This window comes from Chroicocephalus ridibundus, chromosome 6, assembly GCF_963924245.1.
Source record: "Chroicocephalus ridibundus chromosome 6, bChrRid1.1, whole genome shotgun sequence".
Taxonomy (NCBI): Eukaryota; Metazoa; Chordata; class Aves; order Charadriiformes; family Laridae; genus Chroicocephalus; species Chroicocephalus ridibundus.
In genome coordinates this window covers 46,633,358-46,656,593 of record NC_086289.1, presented here as the reverse complement: position 1 = coordinate 46,656,593, position 23,236 = coordinate 46,633,358, and the positions used below count along the sequence as shown (strand labels likewise).

General features: G+C 42.5%; 2 protein-coding genes across 8 annotated transcripts in view; both read left to right on the top strand.

The window, feature by feature from the left end:
* The first annotated feature begins 211 nt into the window (after positions 1-211).
* On the top strand, positions 212-15,353 carry PPP1R2 (protein phosphatase 1 regulatory inhibitor subunit 2). 3 transcript variants are annotated; one of them, XR_010071545.1, is made up of 8 exons: positions 212-436; positions 5,032-5,139; positions 5,609-5,689; positions 5,992-6,095; positions 7,375-7,554; positions 8,800-9,008; positions 10,545-10,595; positions 11,977-15,353. XR_010071545.1 is itself a non-coding variant. In XM_063338152.1 (7 exons), the coding sequence occupies exons 1-6, from the start codon at positions 279-281 to the stop codon at positions 10,547-10,549; spliced, it is 636 nt and encodes a 211-aa protein (XP_063194222.1). In that variant the 5' UTR covers positions 215-278; the 3' UTR covers positions 10,550-10,595; positions 11,977-15,353. The 3 variants fall into 3 exon arrangements, 2 of the variants coding, with proteins under 2 accessions (XP_063194221.1, XP_063194222.1); XM_063338152.1 differs by lacking the exon at positions 8,800-9,008 and having other exon boundaries at positions 215-436; XM_063338151.1 differs by lacking the exons at positions 8,800-9,008; positions 10,545-10,595 and having other exon boundaries at positions 214-436.
* Positions 15,354-17,555: 2,202 nt separating this feature from the next.
* Positions 17,556-23,236, top strand: part of ACAP2 (ArfGAP with coiled-coil, ankyrin repeat and PH domains 2) — a 101,204-nt gene continuing 95,523 nt past the window's right edge. For 3 of the 5 annotated variants that reach the window (XR_010071458.1, XM_063337454.1, XM_063337452.1), the window contains exon 1: positions 17,556-17,805. Coding sequence is in view for 4 of the 5 variants with exons in the window: in XM_063337454.1 (XP_063193524.1) it covers positions 17,753-17,805 (53 nt within the window). In the remaining variant the exon portion in view is untranslated. The remainder of the gene's footprint in view (positions 17,806-23,236) is intronic. The other 2 variants (XM_063337456.1, XM_063337455.1) reach the window with 1 other exon arrangement.

Genomic DNA, 23,236 nt, shown 5'->3' with positions numbered 1-23,236 from the left:
CCCCTGGGGTGGGATCTAGCAGCCCCCAGCCCTGGATCCAGCCGGGATCCCCAGGGACACGGCAGATACGCCCCCGAAACCCGCCATGTTGCCGTCGCCCCCCCGCCGCGGGGGCGGGCCGCGCAGACGCACAGCCGCCGGGGGACTCGGCGGTCCTCCGGCCGCCAGGGGGCGCTGTGCCCGCCCGCCCTGCCCGCGCCGGCGGTTCTGAGGCGCGGCGGGGCCGGGCGCGGCGGCGACGGCGGCGGGCGGAAGCGGGCGGAAGCGGGCGGACGGCGATGGAGGCGCCGTCGGTGCCGGCCGGCTCGGCGGCGGGCGCGGCGGGGCGCGGGCCCATCAAAGGCATCCTGAAGAAGGGCGGCGGCAAGCTGTCGGCGGGGGGAGCGGCTCCCGGGGCGCGGCGGGCCAGCCCGGCCCGCGATGAGGACGAGCACGGGTGAGGGCCGCGCCGCCCCGGTGGTGGCGGTGAGGCGGCGGCGGGTCCCAGCAGGCCGCGCCGCTTCCAGCCGGGGTCTGTGCCCAGCGGGGTCTGGCAGGCGGCGTCTCCAGCTGGGGGTTCGCTGGGCTCTCCCGTTCCGTGGGGGTGCGGGCGCCCGGCCGAGGCCGGAGGAGCGTCCCGGGGCAGGGTCGGCGTTTGGAGCCGGGGGTGCCGGGGCTGCGCGGCCCGCGGAGAGCGAGGGCTGCCCGGGAGAGGAGGACAGAGACGGCGGCTGGACTCTTACCTGAGTGCAGCGTGGCGGCTGAGAGAGCTGGTGTGATCCTTTGCTGTTTGGGCAGTGCTATCAGGAGCAGTATTATCTTTAAGTGCTAGTTCAAAAGGACAGACAAGGTTTTACAGCTGCTGCAAGGATAGTTTACAGTTTGGGAAATATGCTTTGCCACGGGAGATTTATTCTCAGTCTTCTCCTCAAAGGTATCTTGCCTCTCTGTAACCAGAAGTGGGTCCTTGGGGAGGAGACCTCTCGGTCGAAACACAAGATGTATTCTCAGTTGTTCAAGATTCATCCCTAAAGATCTCACACTTGAGAATACGCACTGGCCATGTGGTTTGTGTTTTGAATGACACGAAAATCTTGGTTTGATTGTAACATGCTGAGTTAGTCTAAATATGCAAGAAGAGTTTTTTAGCCAGCCAGCATCTGTCCTTGACCAGTAAGAATTCTTGCACTTTTCTTGCTGTTAGCACCCAGTACGCGCTGCATAGCGTTGCTCTGACACTCCGTCACATTACAATGACCAGGGCTTGATCTTAACTCTGTGTTTATAAAATTGCTTTTGATGGTTTTCTTCATTTGGGACCTCACTCAGTACTGCAAGGAGAGAAATAAAATAAAATGGACATGCAATAGTTTTTTTTGTGTTATGGTAATCCTCTTCTCCTCTTTGCCTAGTTAAGTCATGAATATAGTCTAAAGTCAGCAAGGTAGGAATAAAAAGTTTTTGGTTTGCTCTGTTGCCTGTGTTAGCTGCTCTTGGTTTCCAGAGAGAAATTATTGCAATTGAAGGAACGTGATGATGTTTTTGAAGGAGGTGAATGTAAGTAGCAATATGCCACACAAATGTTGCGATTTTTTCCTGTTCTCTAGTTTTAATGTAATTTAGCACAAGGTATGTGCTACAGCACCCCACACGAAGTAAAACTGGATATTGGTGCCCTCTATTTAATTTTCTGTAGTCTCTTTTGTACCATCTTGAAGAATGATTAGAAATTAGAGTACGTACTGATGAGCTGAATATGTTTTATTGGTTATCGTACACAGTAATTTCTTCCAAAGCAGTTAAGTGGGCAGGAGTCCAGCTTCTATTTCCTGTTTACCAATGTGAGTCAATAATGTCGAATTAGATTAATTCTGAAGTTGCCTTGCAAGGTAAAGGATATTGGCTAAACCTGGCAGGCTGCATTAGAAGATTTCCTGGAAAGATGAGTATAGGGTATTTAAAGCTGGTTTGTGTGAAGGTATTACTTTTGGTTGGCAATGCTTCATTAAATCAGTGTTACTTCTGACCCTTGTACTTAAAAGAATGATAAGCCGTACAACTGCAATTTTCCTTGAAGATTAAAAATTAGTTTATAAATTCAGGTATCTGTTTTCTTTGTGCACCTCTATCAGCAGCCTCTGCTATTTCTAATATGGAAATTCAGATTTGAATACCTTTAAAAATAGCTGCAGTTGAAAGAGCTCATTGTGTCAGCTGTCATCTTTTAAAGCACCGTGTTCAGTGGAGCTCTCATGTATTTGCATATTATTGACCTTGCACTGTTGTTAGTGATGGTAAAGTTCTTTGGAAAACTTCCTTAATGAAAACATGGTGCAAGAGGGAAGCTTGTGAAATTGGGACACCACTGGAACTGCATCCTGAGAGGCGAGATCATGGTTTAACGCCAGATATGTTTTTGCCATTCCTGGAATACGGTATTTTTTGCCTTAAAGCTCCTGTAAGACTCTGTGAGCGATCTGATCGGGCATTTTATACAGTAACTAAGTGTGTGTATGTGTGTGTGCACAAACAGCTGTGTTGGAACACGGAAGAGAGTAGTCTGCTATGGTAGAAGCAAGTGGGGTGAGAGAGGTGTTTCTTTGAGTAATACTGCTGCAGAGACTTCTTGCCTGTCAAGGTGTGGTCTCAAAATGAATGATTACATCTATTTAAAGATGTGAGAGAACACAAATGAGCACTGAGGTTTTGCAAATCTGATTTTCCTAAGGAAGATTAGATTTCATATTTCTGCATCTGAAGGGACCTCAGGAAGCATTTTCCTGTGATGATCCTGAGCTGTCATTAATGTTATGCTACTCAGGCATGCTTAAGCATGCTAAATTGGAGACAGTCAAGGGAGGTGTGTGGTTTTAGAGCACTTGGTCACTCTCCTGTGATGACTTTTTACATGGAGGGGTGAAATGACATGTTTGTCTGTTTGCCACTAATTACAACTCTTTTTCCCTAGCTGAATTTTAAATTGTGCTTTGGGAGATGTTCCACAGCCAAGGCTTTTGGTGTTGGAATCCGAGCTTAAAGAAATGAGCGTGAAAAACTAAGCCACTAAAATCTTCCTCAGTCTTGTATTTATAAGTTACTGAACTGCTAGCTGTGGGCTGTCTAATTTCGAAAGCAGTGTATGCCAAAGAGATTCTTATAAGGTTGCCAATATTATTATTAGGTATTAGTTGTGAGCCCAGGCAATAAACCTGGATGCGCTCTGTGCAAATGCGGTGAACACAAAGCATGTGATGGGAGTTTCTCTCATCTGTCATATTTCCTCTTCAACTAAGCTCTCTCCTCATAGGAGCTGCATACCATTGTCCGACTGCTACAGCTAGTAAAAATTCTCATGCGCTCACTGTGTATGATCATTTTATGTTAGTCACAGCTGAACTTTAAGCGGGTGTTTAGCTGATGTTTAACTGGTGATTTTTCAACTCCTAAATAGATAGGTTTGAATAACTGGCATTCCTAGACTAGAGCTCTTGCTTTGTCATCATGAAGCTCATGACTCCCCACCCTGCCAGAGCAGACGATCTGATTCACGTGTTGTCCGCTTAGGTTGCAATCCTTGTGTTGCAGTCCGAACGAAATGATTAAATAGATCTGAAACCTCAAACATGAGAGTTTGTCATTGGTTACTATATGCTAGGGGATTAAGCTCACTTAATTTATATTCGTTGCTGGAGTATAAATCTTTGGAATGTAAGATTCAGCATCAACTCCTACATATATTTTTTAATCCCTTTATTATTATTTTTTGCCGTTGTATTATGTGATAATACAATAAATGTATTTAAAAATGTATCTCCATAAATGTAAAACTTAGTTTGTGCTTGGAATTTTGCTTTATCATTTTTGTTTTACAGATAGCATTCTGCTCAAGAGCAGTTGTGTTGTTGAGATTGAATATATTTTTCAGATTTGTTATTGGAACAGTCTGTGTTTAAATAAGAGCGGTTAAGTTAAAGTCTTCTAGCCAACTGCACCTTGTCACCGTCCCCCCCCAAAAAATAAAACAAACAAAAAACAAAACCCACGACAAAGCCCTGTAACGTTTGCTTCCTTAAATAATAATTTGCAACACTTCAAGAATATGTTAATGCATGACGTAATACTAAATAGTGGAATGATTTTACTATTCTAAAGTCAAATGTCTTGGTTTAGTCTAAGGCAAAGGCCACCTTGTGTGAAGCCTGCAATAACTTTTTTAGAGACAACGTGGAACCTGCTGGGTTCTGTTGATTAAACATTTCTGTGGCTTTTAGATCAGTGGAGGGGTGACTTTTCCTCTGTCCACAAGGCAGTTGCTTTCCTTGTGGCTTGTATATATTGTCAGTCTGAGTGGGCTTTTGTTTCTGCAAATATACATAAAATGGTACCTTCTCTGATTAATTGAGGAAATTCTAAATAATGTAACATCCCCAGTGCCTGTCTGTGTAAAATGTGAAACTCCCTCAGCTTAGTTACAGCAGTGAGTCAGTTCTGTTTTATTATTCCACTTTAAGATGACAAAAGCAGTGTTAATAACCAGCTTATTCAGTACTATTTATTTTACTGCAGGAAGTTATTGGTTGGTTGGTATTGTTTATGCAACAGTTTCAGTAATAATCATAGCAGCTCACTGAGCAGAGGTGAGGTGGAAGGTATTTGGTTTTGTTGAAGTGTTGTGGGCTGTAATAAGAGGAAGAAGGATTTTACAGTAACTGTAACAACAGCAAACAGTTAATGGGACAATGATTGAACAAGACTGGTAGTCTTTTTAGAAAATATATGGATAAGAATACATTTATAGATCATTGAGTTTATTTAGCTATTGTGAATCGTTAGGGAAATTAAGTTGCACTGATAATTGGTCGTGACTTAACTAAGGTATGAATAGAACAGTGTTTAATAGCCATACTTTGACCATGCCTGTGTCACAAAAATATTTTTTGTGTATAGTATGTAGAAGAGGTCAAAAGACATTCAAAACATTCCTTTTCTGTGTCCAGACAGAATAATTGTTTTTAAAGTATAAGAACATTTAACTTTGTTTTCTTATTTCAGTAAAAAATCCCAGAAGTGGGATGAAATGAACATCATAGCTACGTACCACCCAGCAGGCAAAGATTATGGCTTGATGAAAATAGATGAGCCAAGTACTCCTTATCACAGGTAGGCTTGCAAAAATGGTAGTAAATTATAGTAGTTTTACAGGAAAATTGACTTTGTAGATGATGTAGTACTTACTATAGCTGATTACCTGACAGACTGTGCAGGCCTATTGGATATATGCAACATATTCAGATTTACAAAGCTTCTAAATAAAGGCTTAGGGATATCAAGGAGAACTGTCAAAAAGGACAAAGTCAATTTTCAGAAAGCCTGTGTCTAGCAAGCTTTAGGCTTTGAATGAAATAAATAAGTTTGACTTGGTTTGCTTTTATTTTTATTTTTTTTCAGTTAACTTCTGTGTACTAGAATATAAAGTTGTCATTCATTTCAATATGTAAATTAGATTTGTGAAGTTTTTTAAGCATTGAAGAAGTCTTTTAATTGAGCATTGTAAGGTTTAGACTGTTTTATCAAGCAAATTTTAATCAGCAGATTATTGATAAAGGCTACTTTTTGTTTACCTTCCAAGCATGGTAGGAGAAGATGATGAGGATGCAGTGAGCGATTCAGAATCAAATGAGCCCTTAAAAGCAGATGTGTTGAGTAAAAAGTAAGTATTGTCATATAAAATTGACTAAACATTCAGGTAATTTTATCTTTTCCGGAATAGTTTTCTTCTTGGGAAGGTATTGCTCTTTTCTCTAGAAGTCACATTTTTGCTATTATCAAATGAAGTAGTTTTTGGTGGTTGATAGTGCCACTGGTACTTAAAACCTCTTAGAGGTTGTTAGTACACACAAATATGGCAAAAATAATGAACAAAGCAGTTTCTACGAGTGTTCTCAAATTTCGTGTATTTTAAATAGTGAGGAACTTGCTGCTTCAGCATTTTGTATTGTATGTTTTATGTAGATTGGCAGCTGCAGCAGAAGGTAAAGGACCCAAGATTATAGCAAAGCAAGAGGAAAGCAGTGAGGAGGAGGAAGAGGATGAAGAATTAACACCTGAAGAACGAGGTAGGCATAAGTTGTTTTCTTTTGGTGTGTTTTTGTTTGTTTTTTTTTCTACAAATAGTTTCAGTTTTTCAGTAAGAAAAGTTTGGGAAGAAAAAGTACTATCTAACAGAAAGATGTTGTCATTTGAAAGTGGAGGTATAAGGTCTTTGAAGGGTAAGTAAAAAATTGAACAAAAATGCTGTTTGTTTCTAATTAGGACTGTTCGGTTTGGGATCTACATGTAAAGTGGAGTTTGCTGTTACTGGCCGCCCCCTTGTATAGAAGCTTAAGGTGTGGGAATTCCTCTTAAGAAAGCTAGACTTCTCAAATAAGAAGCTCTTCTGGTTTTGGGGTGAGGGACTAATTCTTAAGTCTACCTGAAATAATGTTCAGATTAACAATTCAATGAGTGCCACTGCAATTAAGATGCTACTAATTGCTTGCAAACACACAGATGGTATTTCCGTTGTTTTCAAAGCATCTGGTAGAATGATCCAGCGGGAAACCTACATTTAGACCGAAGCAGATTGCCTCAGGCATCTTCAATAGAGATGTTGTTTTGTGTTAGCTTGGGCTAGAACATTTTGAGGAAACAGACAAACAATAATACTTCTAAGGTTTCAGCCTGCGTTATCTAGCTGTTGCTTCTCATCTTTCCTGGCCCCAACTTTGAGCGTGTAACCTTACTATTCTAAAGGAATTAAAACTGCACTATTGTGGCTGCCAATAAGTGAAGTTTTATTTCATTATAATGCATTACTGCTAGACCTGCTAATGTTTAATATGTGGAGTGAAGCTAGGCTTCAGGCCATTGGGAAAATGGAAAATACTTTCTTTTACATGTGGTAAATAGATCTCTCGTAACTGGCCTCTGGTAGCTAGCCAGGAGTCAAGTCGGACATCTGCAAAAGTTCATTTTCTATCCCACCAGTATGTCTCCATTTGTCCTTAAGTTTACTTAGCAACGAGGCTTGCGAAACTTTGGAATTCCTTATGCTGTTACTGGATGCTTCTCTTGGTTCAGATGTGCTCTTACTTGCAGACAGGTTCTTTCAAAAGTGCTTCAGCTGTGCCAGGCCATTAATTACTAGCGCTTTTCTAAGTCAGACTCATTTAAAAGAATGCTTCACTGCTTGAAGAAAATAATCTTAATTCAGTGACTGCTTGATCATATAATCAATGGACTTTCAAGGTAGGAATAAATTTGACTTAGGAAGCAGTTAGTGCCTCTCTGAAGAGGAATAGGTTGATATTTTTTTAAAAAGGGACAAAATAAATATTTGCATTTGTTTGTCCACAGAGAAAAAGAAACAGTTTGAAATGAAGAGAAAAATGCACTACAATGAAGGACGAAACATCAAACTGGCAAGACAGCTCATTGCAAAAGAACTACATGGTGAAGAAGAGGATGATGATGAAGATGAAGAGATGCGTGATGCTGCAGAGGTAGAAACAATGAATACAGAAGCTACTGAACATGGTGAGCTACTGATTAATCAAAAAGCATGTTTATGTACTGGTCGTCCTTTCACCTTTCAGCTGAATACACTCGAATGTGAGAATGAATAGAAAGGGGACAGTGTGTAATGCCCAATGTGCAGTACTGCATGCTGTCTTGTTAGGTAGTTTTTTAGCATGGTACCAAAAGCATCAGTATCGCTAATTAAGCGTGTAGGCTTTTGTTTGCTGTGAGAAACAGAAAACAGAAAAGCAAACACCTCTGCTTCATACAATTTCCCCAGTATAACTGACTCTTGGTAGTGAAGTTGCCATCCTTTTTAAAGGAGCTGTCTTGTACAGAACACTTAAAGCTGTGGCCACACGGGACAGCCTGGCCTTAGCTTGGTGTTCAGTTCCCATTCTGCTCCCAAACCATCCTGTAGGCAGCAATGGGAAACAAGCATGAATGCTTCCTCCCTGTGCAGGGGAGTGTATCTAACTTACTAAGTAAGAACTTCTCCGTGTCTTACTGTAATGTAAAACTGCTGTTAGGACTTCAGTATACACTTGTCCTTAAGCAGTAATGTTAATTTCTATAGTATAGAATAAGACCCTCAGCTTTGCTCTTAATGCAGCTACCGGAAGAAGGTCTGGGACTTTTAGCTGGGAGGTGTTTCTGGAACCTGCTTCAGGGCTGTCTCTTGATAGGAAACTCATTAAACTATAGAGGCTGACACCTTCTCTTTCATCTTTAAGCTTCTCTCTGGGTGAAAAGGGTAGACCCTATGATAAAAGTCTTTGATTTTTGTGGTGGCCTTCTGGTGAATATAGCTGTTCACTACCCACTTCTGTGTGTGATGGCACTTTGAACAAGTTTTTTGCATTAAAAAAATAGACATCTGTTGCTCATGAGACTAGTGGCAATGAAGTCCGTAAGCCTCTTTCATCTGTTCATATGAGATGTTAGCACAGTCTGCAGACTTGGGAAGATGCTGCATGGGTTTAACTTGGTTCACATTTGCTTTTCACAACCATGTGAACTAGGAACTCTTCTAAAACTAGTTTAAATTCCCCACAATAGAAAGGTGATTTGCAGAGTTGCTTGGTTTTACGTTCTGTGGATTGCACATTTTAGTCCCATTATTTATTACAGGAGGACTAATGCCTTCATAATTGTTCTGAAAGGGTCATTTGGTACGTGTCTGAGACCCATTAATGGACTGACTTTATCCAGTAACTTACCTTAGGCCTTATAATGGCTATTTACTAGAACTTCACTCTCCAGGGGAAAGGAGGGCTCCAATAGGCAACCATATGACCTTTCTCCATGGCCTGAAGCTGCCATCTCGCTGCTCTCTGCTGTAAAACAGAGGCAACGCCGCTCCCCAGCTGCATTCGCCAGTGGAAAGAAGTCACACCTTTGCAGCATTTTTCCATCTCTATTGTTGAAGTCCATTCCACCTTGCCTCATAACCAACTTCAGAGCCACAACTGGTAATTATCAATTTTAGACTGCTCATGGCCAATAGATTCCATAAATGTAACTGTTTGCCAGTTTATCAACCCACTAACTAACTGGGGTATAGAAATACTTTCATTAACTTGATGTAGTTCTCAATTCTTCATTTTTGTTTTCTACCATTCTGCTTAACAAACCTTCATATTTCATTATCTCCTAATCTCTGCATCAACTATCATAGCTTTTTGTCTCTGTACTTCATAAATTCTTCTGAGGTTAAGTACTGGTCTCACTTTAGTAATGGCCGGTGAATTGAATGCCCTCAGACTCATCATGTGTGATTCTCTGGCAGGGTTGTTTCAAAGGATGATGCAATATGGTCAAAACTGTTAATAAACCTCTCTGTCTTCTGCCACTACCCATATTTTAGGAAATTCCTGCAGTGAGATGATACATGTTCAGCAACATAGCCATGTTAAAGTAATGTCAAAATTTTACTGAAATAACTTTTTTGAGATGACATCTCTTTATTGCTCTTTCACGTGTATCCTGAGGGCACAAAAGAATCTCCTTACTCATAAATGTTAATTAAACCAGATACTAGAGCTACAGAATGTTTCTCAAATAACTGATTTTAACACTCGCTACTTGGATTCTTTGCTAGTCTGTGCTTTTTGTCATGCTGTGCTTTTGGTTATATTAGGCAGTTGGGTATTTAAAACGGTATTTCAATTTGTTTGTTTCCTCCATGGAAGTGGATCAAAATGCTGTTAATTTTCTTGTTCCTGAGATTCCCCTGTTAGGACTATAAGCGTGGGGAAAGATTATTCATCTGGATAACTTTCAAAGAGCCCTTCGACTTCAAATCGTTGCATTTTAAATTCCTTTTTATGGAGCAGAAAATTAGAGTTTTCTTTACTCAGTGTATTGGGTGATGCAGGAGATGATTTTTCTGATGGCGTATTTTGGCTTCACTCTGCTAAACTGACTAACAACTCTGACGCTTGCCTTTAGCTGCAAAGGAAATCTCTGTCTCTTTCTGCATGTTGTATTGTAGCTACATTTTGCTAATTTCTTCCATTCGACTTCGTCTTTCTGAAGTTACGGGGATCATCTGGTGATGTGGCTACCACTCACCTGTTATGTCTGAGACTGTAAATCTACGTAAGTGAGAGCTGGCATGCAGTGTATTTTTATTGCAGTGGAATAACATGACTTCTATAGTACTGATGATCATTACAGGTAAAGATGCAACATAAGAGGCATTTCTCAGTGGTCTGTTGTGACTCCACTGGCTCCTGGATTGTTTTTCAGGCAGTTTGAGACCCTCTTCTCAGTTGGAATTTTTTTTATCCATGACAATCCCTTAAAGGTTCTGTGCTTCCCTTATCTGATGCTCCTTTCTACCTTCTAATCCTGTCTGTTTTGTATTTGAGTAAAACTAACAATACTCTTCTAATCTCTACGCTCCCCTTTTGAAGAAGGGGCTAAAGACTTAGGATAGGTTTTTAAGAAGGCTTCTGTCAGATACCACAAGGTCTGCTAATATGGGTTGCGCTTCTTGGTTACAGACTGAGATTTCTTGCTGATTGAAATGAAGATGGCCAGTCCAGTCAGTGATGGTGAGAACTGTTTGTATATTTTTGCCCCTGTCTTCATCGTGGTCTACCAAGTGTTTTAAGTGGATGGGTCATTCCTTTCTTGCCTCAAGTAGCTGTAACTTATCCCATGCACATGGATTCTAGCAGCCGAGGGTTTTGGTAGAAAAGAAAGTTCAAGTTGTAATAGACTGCATTAGGATTGCCTGCTTCAGCATTTCAGCTCTGGAATTTCTCTGGCTACTCCCTATTTATGACTCCATGAACAACGTAAATAGACTTTGCCAGCAAAATAGTGACCTTTGTTCCTCTCCACAAACTCTTTTCCTTTAAAAATTATCTTTGAAATCATTGAAGGGGAGATTTCTGATGTAGGTAGATTTAAGCACGATGATTTCAATGCAAACCTGCCTCTACTTCTGCTACCCAGAAGTATCACATACAAGGGTGTGATCTATAGCAGTTCAATTGACAAGCAGTAAAACTATTGTTCTCTCCTTACGGTTCATTTAGTGTTTGGTGCTGTGATAACCCTGCTCAGATACTGCTGATCAGCCGAGCTGTCAGCTGACGGCTGGGTGTGCTCCTTTGGCCTTTGGTAGATACAGAATACGTTGTGTTTCCTTAACCACAGTGAGCATCACCCTGAAGGTGACTTAAATGAGAAGGCTGGGAGCATACACAAATGCGTTCTGCTTGTTAGCCATGCTATCCGCTTGTTAAACTGCACTTGTTACCAAGTCTAACTTGTGCTGAAGCCTACCTGGCCTTTCTTAAAGAAGATTATCATCTGGATGTGGTTTTCTCTGATCTTTGCTTTATGCTGCTGAATCTTCAGGTGTGCACATGTATATATTTTTATATATATCTATCTATATATAGTGTGGTCTTTTTCATATGAACAGCACTATTGAGAAGGAGCTTTCTCTGTTTTATTGCTGCTCTTTGTTTCAAAACCATGAGTTTAACAACTTCCTGAAAAACACAACAGACTGTGCTCTTTCATTTATAAGCTTGTCTTGTTTTAAAGTGTCTCATCTGGAATTGAAATTTGACCTGAAAAGTACTATGCTTGCTTGTGTTTCAGGAACCTCATATATTAGTTCTGCAAATTGATTTCTCTCTTAACTCCTGGGTTAAATCCTCCCACTTTCAGGGGTGGTGAGCATTCAGTGCTTGGTATGCTGAACAACGGTGTTAGCCATTTCTTCAGAACGTGAGGGTTAAATAACTATTTCGGAAGTTTCTGCACTCTCAAACTAAAAGCTTGCAAGTTTCTGAAATGGGTTGGCAAACAATACCTTTGGAGAAGCAAAGATGTTTTCAGGAGGATTTTGTGTGTGTTTTGAAAATACTGAATGAGTATGAAGAATTATCTATTTTTTTTGTAATCTTTCTTATGCAGCACATGCCACTCGTGACCAGCTGGAAAGTAGAGCACACAGCATAGAAGAAATCTGTCCAGAACTGTAACTGCTTGTCAAAGACACAAATATAAACATCGCTTCATGATTTTTGCAATTAAGGCTCTTAAATATTCAGAAGCATATCAGTTACAATGTTGTATTGCCAAGAATGTTCATTTTAGACTTGTCCATTAGGCAGGAAAAACTGTCTTAATTGATTTATTCTTGTGCCTAGTATTTTATGGAGAATACTACTTCATAATCTGTTCAACCAGAATGGCATTCCCTGTATGTGTAATGCTGATTATCTTGCGTAATGTACTGTTAACTCTTCATGCTTTAAAACAGACAGTATCTTTTGGTTTTTCACTATTTATTTGACAGTGTTCTTGGTGTGGTATCTCTTATGGAAAGGTTTGGGATTCAAGAGCCAAACGGTACAGCATATATCAGATTGACATGCAAGCTATTTATCAGATGTGTTAAGCAGTTTAAAAAGGGATTATTTAAGTCTTACAACTTCTTTGTAAAATGTTGACCTGTTAATCTAGATTTCAGGATGTTATTACCTGTACTTTCCCAGTCTTTAGAAGAAGAGCTGTATTATTTTTTGAGAGTGGTGTTTGGAATCAGTTGTTCGTTTCTGACTAAGGCAGTACTAACATCTGGTGGAGGGAATGTTTTTACACTGGAAACGTACTAACTTGAACTTTGCATTTAACTGTCATTATCTCTTCCATTGGGACTGCATGTTTTGTGGAGCTCTCTTTGGCTTATCATAACAACATGGAAGTTCCCTCCAACTTTTCTCTTAAAACCACATCCACTGTTACTCTTCTGGCTCTTGTTTCAAACTTTTGGTCCTTTCCAGTTGCATGGAGTGCTTGTGCTACTAGCACCTGAGGAAAAACACCCAACCACGAGCAAATCCACATCAGGACTGTGAAGATGAGCTGAGTTTAGGCTCTGGCCTGTTCTTTTTATATAGAGATAACTGCTCGTGATCTCCTGCTCTTTCGGGGTTGGTAAGCTACATACTGAAAACCACTGGTCTAAATCTTCTGGTATCCATTGCAACTTACAGCAGCTGCTTTTAAAAAATGAAGGCTGTTTGGAGAATAGAAAGGAAACTGCCTAATTCAAATACTTGTTTACAGTGTGCTTGTATAGCCCCTGTAAAGAGGGATTCTGAACCTCCAAATTGCTGTAAACAACTTCCCACTCAATGGAATTTGACTGGTGAATGTTCCAGTATTCAGAGTAGTTCCTAGGTTTTATTACACAAATGAAGTATACACTTAAGCTTTAGCTTGGTTATGGAATACAGTGTATATCTTAATTTTGATCTGAATTTGATATGTTGCAAAAATCCATATAATGATATGGATCTATTTTAAAATGTCTTTTTGTCCACTGTATATGTGAAGTTTGAATAAAGGAATGAAAGTTATTTTACAGTTACATGCATTCTCAAGTGTGAGCTTTCATTACATCTCAGAGAGATTGAGAGTGAATTAGGCAATAGGATGCTGTCCTTTGAAAGACATATACAGGAATAATTCATTAGAGTGGATGCATTGCCAAAGATACCTGTGAGTTGTGCTAACTGGGTGTTGCAGTGTGCCTTTCCCAACTGTCTCCTCTCCTTAGTAGGTGACAGGGTTGTCAGTTGTGGGATACTTAGTCTTCTAAGGGCCTGAATCAGGATTAATAGCATCTTTTAACAAGAAAGAGTTGAACTTTTGATTCAGTCCAGTGTGGTGATGATAATTTTTCGATATGGAGAATGCTGTTTCTTCTTGTATCAAATGTGGTCACTTCTATAGGAAAAAAAAGAGTAAGCATTTAGATACTTCTGACTTCTAAAGTCACTTACTGTAGCTTTAAATTTGGCTTCCAAGACTAGGATTTCAAAAATTAGTTTGCACCCTTTATGTACCAGCTTGCAGTGTTCAGGCTGTTGGAATATCTGCACCGACCTGTATTTCAAACTGACCAGCTGATGGCTGCTCTGCCCCAGCGAGGGCAGCGAAGTCGTGCTGAGTGGCAGCACTCGGCAAAGCAGCGTTGCCTTCAGACTGGAGCATGAATGGGTCAGAACCTGACCAATGTGTATGGGTAATGCAGATGTCTTCTACGATGCTGTGAAACAGATTACTGGTACTTTGTTACAAGTACCCGCAATTAAGGCAGAATCCATCAGAAGCAGCTCTTATATGAGCTAATGTCCTGCCCTCCTCTCCTACACTTTGTGTCCAAAACGTTTTTATTTTGGTGCTCAGTGGGGGTACTTTGCACCTTACAATGCCTGCAAAGCATTTTGTTTAATAAACAAAAAAAACCCTGCTTCGCTAACTTCCAGGAAACACCTTTCCTGTAATGGCTTCCAAAATCCTGGATGAAATGGGTATGTAGCTTTGAGGGAGGTACAGTAGACATAAATCCATGAAGAAGTTTTTAAATGAAACCTCAGAATATATAGTAGGTCCCTTCATCAGTAATGATTTTGAGCTGTCTGAGTGATCTCTCTTTTCATGCCACCAAGCCCCCAAATCTTAGATGCCATTTTGGAACTTGTACTAGTCAAAAATTCTGTTCGTGTTCCTTCATCTTGCTCACCTGGAGTGCAACCCAAGATACCTGACGCTGCTTTTAACTGAAAGGCTGGTTTACTTAATTTTATCCAGGCTTACATTTTCATGCATTTTAGAAGCTAAAATAGCTTTTAAGTTCACTTTGCAGTAACTAGAGATGCTCTATATAGACTTTTTTACAGAAGGATATCTGATCTCCTTCTATTGTGGAAATATCAATTATAGTTGCCTGCTGAATGGGGACAAAAGAAGGAATGCCTTTTCCCTTTTTACCTTTGATGGGGACTTAGGTTGCATGCAGGTCTTGATCTTGGGGTGCATACAGTAAAGCCTCGTTCGTACAGTAGAGAGTGATATAAAGAGGAAAAAAAGACATGCAGCCCTTACTAATGTGGACATTGAGCTCCATGGCATCATAATTGTGAAGCTTCTTGCACAGGTTTAAGTCCTCAGGCTGCACCCTGTTCAGAGAAAATATTTTCAATATGCTTCCAGTAGGAAGATCATTTGCAAATAAGAGCCTTAACTCTGTCTTTAAAGTGTTGGGTTTTTTTTTTCTGTCCTTTAAGTTTCTTTCACACAGAGTGGTACACAGTTTATGGAAACTGCAAATATTTTTTCCACAGCTCGCTCTCTTGTGTTGAACTTGTATATCTTACCAGAACTCTTTGTTTCTGTAACATGCTTTTTGTGGTGTTTATTATAATACCACCTCACAAATGTAATTATTCTGTTTGAAACCACTGTTAAGTGTTGCAACATAAATAAAACCATTGTTTTCATTACTGCCTTATGGCACTAATACTAGATGTATTGGTTTTGACTTCTTGAAGCTTTTTAGAAGAAACTGTCAGTTAGTGTAAAGTTTTCAGGTGTGTTCATAGATGAATATTTAAACTAATATTGCAATTTCCTCATCACTGCAAATGAGGAAGTACTCTATAGCGTAGCTTTGATACACATCAGTTTGTACATACTTTCAGATTTTTGTGGTTGCTTGGCATCCTAGATGTGAGGGTAGCGCTGGGAACCTGAATAGTGAATTTAAGACAGTACCACGGAAAAGGTTGCATTTTTCAAGGTAATTTTCTTTGTGGGATGTAGGATTAAAGAAAGACTGGTCTGCCTCCTCATGGTCAGCATTGAGTAATCACTCGCTACCATTGAGCAATGGAAAATGACTAACACCAGCTACTCCTTAGAAAGTAAAACTGTATTAAAAAAAAAAAAAAGAGCTGGGCTCCCTTTTCAATTGCACGCTTTAAATAAAAAGTGGATTTCACAACATAAATGCAGCCTAAGTGATACAAAAATTTCTTAACTTGCTGCTTTTGCCCTGTGGGACAGCTCACAAAACCAAACAATTGTTGCATCTGCATAACTTTCAGTTTGGATCTGACATTTCACCAGTCTTCAAAAAATTAAAGAAACCCCAAACCACAATTGACTGAACCAAAAAGCTTCCCTCTGCTTCTGTGAAAGGACACCCTAAGGAGGGGAGGGACAGTAAGGGTACAGCAGGCATTCAGCCTCTTGGAAAGAGTCTTATGTTCCCCTTCATCCTCCCATGTTGACTGTTTCCCCTTGTGAGACCTAAAGGAAGTTGGGGAGAGAGAATGGGTAGGATAAGAAAAAGGGAGAGAGATAAAACACAGAAGTGAAGCTTGGTGCAGGTGATGGGGCACTGGAGGGATGGAAGGTGTGAAGACTGCAGGGGGCGAGCTGGCTCCCTGGGAGCAGGTACGGCAGCTCCTCAAACTGTTGCAGGAGCTGAGCGTGAACATTGTCAACTCACGTCAGCATCCTTGTAACTGCAGGATGGAGCCTGTGACTTGGTGTGACATTGCTTCATCTTTGCAAAGTTTATCTTGAAGACAACAGTAACTTGCACTCCTGATGCTGCCTGTGAGGATGTGTGACACTTCTCTGCCTTTGTCATTTTTACATCTGGGAACACTAAGCAGTGCCCAATTTATTAAAACTTTTTCTGTTTTCTCTCTAAGGCGTCAGAAATCGAGAGTGTTCCGCGGTCCTTTACTACAAAGTGGGAGAGGACCAACATGGTCCTTTTCACTCTATGATGCAGCCCTCTGGCTGTTTCAAAAAGTATTCTCGGGCGGGTGTTCTGTACAAAACCCAAACGCGGGCACTTAATATTCTTCATACGGAAAAAATCCCGCTGTCCACGTCTCTCCTTCAAAAACGACTTTGAATCTCCCCCAAGTAATGCAAATCCACGGTTATGTCCAAGATCTGGAACCGAAGCACGGCGGAGACCATCCGGACCTGTAACTTCTGCGCGGTGGCTCCGAAGCTGCCCGCCGGGGGAGCGGGATGCTGGGTGCCCTCCCACCGACCCGGCTCTCTCCAGCCGCCGCCACCAGGCCTCACCTGCTCAGGTGGGCGCCGGGCCTTCCCGCGCGCGTCTTATCCCCGAGGGAGAAGTTCCCCTGCTTAATTAATGCCTTTAATTAAAAAAATTAATCCGTTAAAGCCGAGTAGCTGGGCAGCGCCTGACGGCGCCTCAGGAGACAGCCCGTCCCCGGGGAACGTCATCCGTCGGAGCGACAGGCGCACCAGCCTATCGCAGCTCTGGAACCGCCCCCTCAGTGTTTATGAGCGCTGGGATTGGTCTTCCAGGTAGCCGTGGCCAGTGGAGTTTGCCAATTGGTGGGAAGCCAGCGGCTGTTTTCCCGTTGGCTCAGCAGGCTGTCACTCTTTAGGACGCCCGATGAGGAAGTAATCCCTGCGGCATCAGGCGGTTGGCTGCCTCCGCTGAGTGGCCCACTGTTATGCCCGCCCCTCTCGCCTTGTGAATGGCCAGAGCGCTCCCCCGCTCCTGCAACTGGATGGGCTGACTGTCCTTCCCCTGCCCTACGCCGGTTTGGGAGAAGCCCCGCCTGCTCTTGCGTCTTATTGGCTGTTTCTGCTAGGAGCTGCTGTCCATTGGCTATCTGGGCCGTCAGTCACGGTCGGGCGCGGGAGGCGGGCAGAGGGGTTGCTCGGCGCGGCGTTCCCGCAGCAGCCGCCGGGCCCCACCGCCCCTCCATAAGCGCCGCCCCCGCCTAGCCCCGCCTGGCGGCCGGCCTCCGGCCTCGGCTCGCGTCGCCTCGCCTCGCCTCGGGCTCACCACCAGCAGTAGCAGCGGAGGAGGCAGCGGGGCCCTCCGCGGCAGGGGAAGATGAAGGTGACCGTGGACTTCGAGGAGTGCCTGAAGGACTCGCCGCGCTTCAGGTGCCGCCAGCGAGGGGCCGGGCTGGGGCCGTGCGGGAGGAGCAGACAGGCCGCGGTGGAGCGGCGGGGTGTTGTTGTTGGGGGGCGGGAAGCGGAGGGCGGGTGTCTGCGGGGGGGACAGGCCGCGGGGCGGGGCGGGGAAGGGGCTGCTGGGGCGGGCCAGGGGGGAGCTGTGAGGGCCCTGGGGGGTGACAGGCGGCGGCGAGCTGTGGGCAACCGGCTCTGTGGAGAGTGGCGGGCTGGGGCCGTTGTGGGGGGGTGGTTATGTCGGACGGGTGGCGGACAGGCTGAGGGGGGACTGTCTGTGGGGGACAGGGCGGGGGCCGCGTGTGTGGAGGGGCTGGGGGGCCATGTGTGAGGAAGCGGCTGCTGTGGGGCTCTGTGGGACGAGGGGCCTGCTGGAGCGTGTGGGGGTCTGTGGGAAGGAGTGGGATGTGGGTGGTGGAAGGAAGGGGGGCGGCGTGGGCAGTGTGCGGGGTCGGGGCTCATGTGGAGGCAGCAGAGTCCGCAGCGGACACGGCCGGGGGCACCGGCCTGTGAGCAGATGTGGGGGGTGAAGGGTGGCAACAGCTGGTGCAGGGAACGCTCGGCAGCCGCAGCAATCCCGCCTGGGCTCCAGAGCGTGAGCACCCTGGGGTGCATCTCCGGCTCTTCAGAGCTGTGCCGACACTTTGGTTCCCAGCGTCTCCCGCCTGTGTCTGCTGCATGCGTCTGTGCTCAGTCTGCCCGCTATTGGGGTGCCAGTACTAAACAAGCTCAGTATAATCTTACTTCCCGTTGTCAGACAGGACCTGTACTCTTTGTTTTTCCCCAGCGGAGTGACCACTTGTCTGTCATTGCTGTAGGTTTACTTCTGCTTATGTTGGGCAAATTTCCCCTTCATCTTTCCCTATGTTTTTATTCACTCGATAGATGTATTTTACACCATTGTATCTACTCAGCATAATTCTGCCTCTCTGTTGGATGCATGGCTGCTCTGTGCATGTAGGCCTAATTTCCATGCCTGGTATCACCTGCTAGCTGATGGAGAGGCAAACTGCTCCATGGCTTGATGTGATGTGTCACTGCTGTACCTTCCTGTCCTGTGCTGAGCCCATGTTTGGAGTGTCTGTGGCTCTGTGGTTGGCACAGGCTGGGTGAGCTCTATCTGTTGAGGGAACTAGTCCTGCTCTTCCTCTGATCTCTGGCTGTGTGTTCGTGCCTCCTCTTTGTGTCAGCTTTAGCAATTGCGTGTTTCTGGGATGTGGAGGAAGTTGAAGAAGGTTGTTTGAATGGCTTAGCACTACCAGAAGTTGGAGTTCCTGTTCTTCCCTCTTTTGCTCCTGTCTCTGCTGCCGGATGGTTCCTGGCTGCTTCTGCCACGGGTTTTTCTGGTGACTGTGACTTGTACTGTTGGATCCTTCAGTGAGATAGCTGCCCTGCCAGAAGAGACTGGGTGGTTTTCTACTAGGTTAGTGAGTTGAGTCAGCATTGCAAGGGGTGTGAAACATACTAAAGCTTATGGGGAGGAGGAAGAGGAAACTTCACTGTCAGAAGTAGGGCTAGAGGAAGGTAGTGGGGAGTGAGACCTCACCTGAGGCATTGGGGAGGGTTTATATTGGCTTAGCTGTTCCACAGAACTTTGCCCTGAGTTGGATGTGCTTGCTAGTACATGTACTTTCTGGCACAACTATATTTAATGTGAATTCATCTTATTTGGTGACAATGCAGTCTTAGATTGGCTTAATTTAACCATGAACTATACCATTAAATAGAATTATTTTTTTAATTAGTGATACCTGCTGAAGTATAGAATATACTTACGAAAGCAGTAAGTTGTGGCTAAAATTTATTAGCAGAAGTGTGCTGCTATCTCTTCAAGTTAAGACGTACTAGTTCATTTGAACTCACTTTGTATCATTCTCCTTTTGATTCCTTTCCTTCAAGGAGAGAAACTGTGGAAAACTCTTTGCCAGGGTTTTCTAGTACGTTGTGGTCTTTCTGACAGTCTCTGATACTACTACCTCTGGAGAAATTGCAGAAAACCTTATGGTGTAATCACTTGATGCCACAAAAACATCCTTCTAACCTTTAAATGATATGAGGTGGTTAAAATCATGAAGCAAAAATCCTGTAGTATTTCTGAAAAAAGTTTGTATCTTTCATTATTATTAGTATTTGCAGTTATAACTTTGCTCATTCTTAGTGTTAATATGAGTTACCTAAACCAAATACTAGAAACCTTCTAAATGATGTTTACTGCAGTGGTTTTGTTAAGGAGGGGTAGAGACACTGATGTAGAGCAAGGTCAAGACAAAGTCCCAGCGTTCTTGCAAGGAGTAGTGTGGACATAAGGCACCTTCCTGTGCTGTGTTCCTTATCTTATAGCAAAGCAGAGTTGCAGCTTTCTCCTGACCTTGCTGAGCAGATGGGTGTAGTCTCCGTCCTTCCCATCAGTATACCTGTTAGAGCAGTTAAATAAACCTGTTGGGAGGCATATAGTGTATAGAAATGTCATGGTTTACTTTCTTATAGTCGTGGAGAGTACTGGGAGGACGTGGGTGAATCAGAGTTCCTGAGTCACCAAATCCCTGTTTTCACAGGGAGCTATTTATCTTTTAAAACATGCTACTACATACAGCTTCAGACACATGACATTCTTGCTTATCTGTGTCTCATGAAGTTCATGTTGATCTCTCTTGGCTTTGAGATGCAATTGGGAATATCATAGTTACCCAAATCAACAGAATAAGCTTGTTTGCTTGCTTCAAATGCATATGAAGGGAGCATGGGTTGTTGCTGTTGAGTTTGCTGTTATGTGATTAGGTAATAATGGCTATAAAGATTCATGTCAGAAGTATGATGGGCTATTTCATAGTAAGGCATGTGTTTTTTTCCCCTTCAGTAGATAAAGAAATCTTTGAGTTATAAAACCTGAAGCAGTGATGGCCTATTGTTTTTAAATTTAGGACATACCAGATCAATTTGGGGTTGGAAACTTGAGGTTTAGAAACTGATTTCGAAAAGGGTCATGGAAAAGGCTGTGAATTCAGGCACACTCTTGCAAATTTGCAATCATTTTTTTTAAACCTACTTTGAAAACAATCTCACTGAAGTCACATGCTTTTCCTTCATGACTCCCTCTCTTAAAGTATGGACAGACCAAAGATCTAGCAAGGAAATGCATTTGCAGTTCTACAATGTGTGGATGACTTCCCATCAAATGAAGAAGTTGCTTGGGGAGGGGCCTCGGAGCGGTCCTTGAGCACTAAGAACTGAGCTGTGCTGGCAAGTTCTATGTATATAATCAGGAATTCCTGGAGTCCTTTTTATATATGCAAATAGTAATGTGAAATAATACTTTCTCCTTATCTTCAAACAATGAGAATTTCAGTTTCAGAGTTTAATGGAGCAGGCTTTTACACTGATGTTTCACTTTTGATTTTTTTTTTTTCCTAACCTAAGAACATTTTCTCTTAATGAGCCACATGAATCACTCTGAACCTAAATTTTTAGAAAGGAGAAGCAAGTTTAAGTGATGTGGAAATACAGCTGCTGTAAGTAACAGTTAACAATCCTGATAAACAACAAATAATGGAAAAAGCAAATTTCTCTTGGTTGTGATGTGTGCAATCGTAAGAACGCTCTAGAAGAACCTTCAGTATGTTCCAATCTTTAAAAATGCATCAGTAAAAGCTGTGTATTTTTGAGGTCACTTCTTTGTCCTTATCTGTCACTGTTGGTGAAGTTTAACATTTTTTTTGTATTTAATTTCGTATTCACTTCCTGAGACCCCAGCTGCAGAACAGATGATGGATGAATGAGGTGTGTGAAAGAATATAAATGAAACTGTTGCCAATTACCATTCTTGGTAAAAGTATATCCTGGGTAGAACTGGTGGTTCTAGTGTAGTCCCTTCAAAGGGACTTGTCTGAGGAGTCTTCCATTTCGATTGAACTAAAGCATTGCTTTCTGCAGGCCGCCTTGCAGTGTGAGACTGGCTGTCACTGAAGCTCCCTGGTATCTGTGTTCATTTTCTTCTTCTGAGGCTTTGATTCTGGTCTATGAAAGCAGGGCCAGCTGAGATGTACCGCATGCTTATGTAGGGGATGCAGGCTGAATAGGTCGTTAATGCCACTTTGTGGCTTTCCAGATTTGTTTGGTTTTTTTTTTTCCTCTCTTCTGTAGTACTGTGTAACCAAAATTTAGTCACTAAGCACCTGTTTCCCAGGTAACAGGAAGTGTTTTGTCACTTTAAAACACTTTAAAACAGAAGAAAGTGACTTATTTAACCTATTTGGAATAGGTCTTGTTCAGTAGTCAGAGAAATTATTGTGTGTGCCTAACCTATTATACTTTGGTTTGCTTACTACTTTCTGAAGAACATGTAGAAATTGAAACATCAGTAAACACAGCTTCTGTGTTGGAGGGTTCCAGCGGGTACGATGCTGCAGTGCAGCCTGCTTCCCAACCTGCTGTGTCTCAGTCCTGCCAGCAGCGAGTAAACCCCTCTGATCCAGCAGGGGTTATAGTGTGGGTAACCTGCGTGCGGTTATGGTACTGTTGAAGTCACTGAGGCTGCTCGTGTGGATGAACTCAGCAACATATAAGGTATTAAGAGGATTGTGACCAAGAACTCTGCCTGTGTACAAAATCTGTTTGTTTTGCCCAGACTTACCTAGATGTTTGAGGAGGAATTTCCAAATAATTGTTTGGTCTGGGCTTTCTTCCCTTGGTACTTAGGACTGAAAAGCAAGTTCGTAACTTACTTGGCAAGGCAGGGTAGAAAGTATTGCAGAACAACAGAAAAAGAAAGAAACAGTAAGTTGAAAAAGAAAGCTGCCAAACATTTGTTAAGTTTGTGTTTACCATTTTTCATACTTAAATGGTTGGTATGTTTATAACTTCCAGTATGTGATTGTAGAATAGCACTTTCCATAGCTGAAATGTAGTGACGTGGAGGACAATCTTAGCAGGATGCTGGTGGGTAACACGTGTACAGCATCTCTGTCCGTACGACTAGGAGTCTGATGGAGTTAGTTAAACAGAGTGCTTCCAGATTTAGAATTCTCGACTTTTGTGGAGATGACAGTGAATGTGCTGTTCTATTCAGACTCTAGTCAATGATTTATTTATTTTTAAATCTGTGAATACATTCTCCTTTTTTTAGGTCAATTATTTTCTGAATGTACATTTGAAAGATGTATTGAAAGGTAGGACCCAATGCTAGAGCATTTTATTCTATGGTAATCATACCAGAATAAAGAAGTTTCATCGAAGATCCCTCAAATACATTTCATCAAAATCTCTCATACCGAAATCTTTTAAAGCCTTTTCAAATTTAGTACTAAGTTGTTACAGTCTTTCCTAATAGAGATTAGAGAAATGTGTCCTGAAATCAGGTTGTCTTGGTTTGGGTTTTGCACCTAAATTGTTTTAATTTTAAAAAAAA

Bases quoted from the DNA above. Each gene is read 5' to 3' on its own strand.
- PPP1R2 (XM_063338151.1), top strand. From the start codon at position 279: ATGGAGGCGCCGTCGGTGCCGGCCGGCTCGGCGGCGGGCGCGGCGGGG. The intron at 5,140-5,608 runs GTAGGCTTGCAA...TTACCTTCCAAG, and splicing joins CCAAGTACTCCTTATCACAG to CATGGTAGGAGAAGATGATG. The intron at 5,690-5,991 runs GTAAGTATTGTC...TGTTTTATGTAG, and splicing joins GCAGATGTGTTGAGTAAAAA to ATTGGCAGCTGCAGCAGAAG.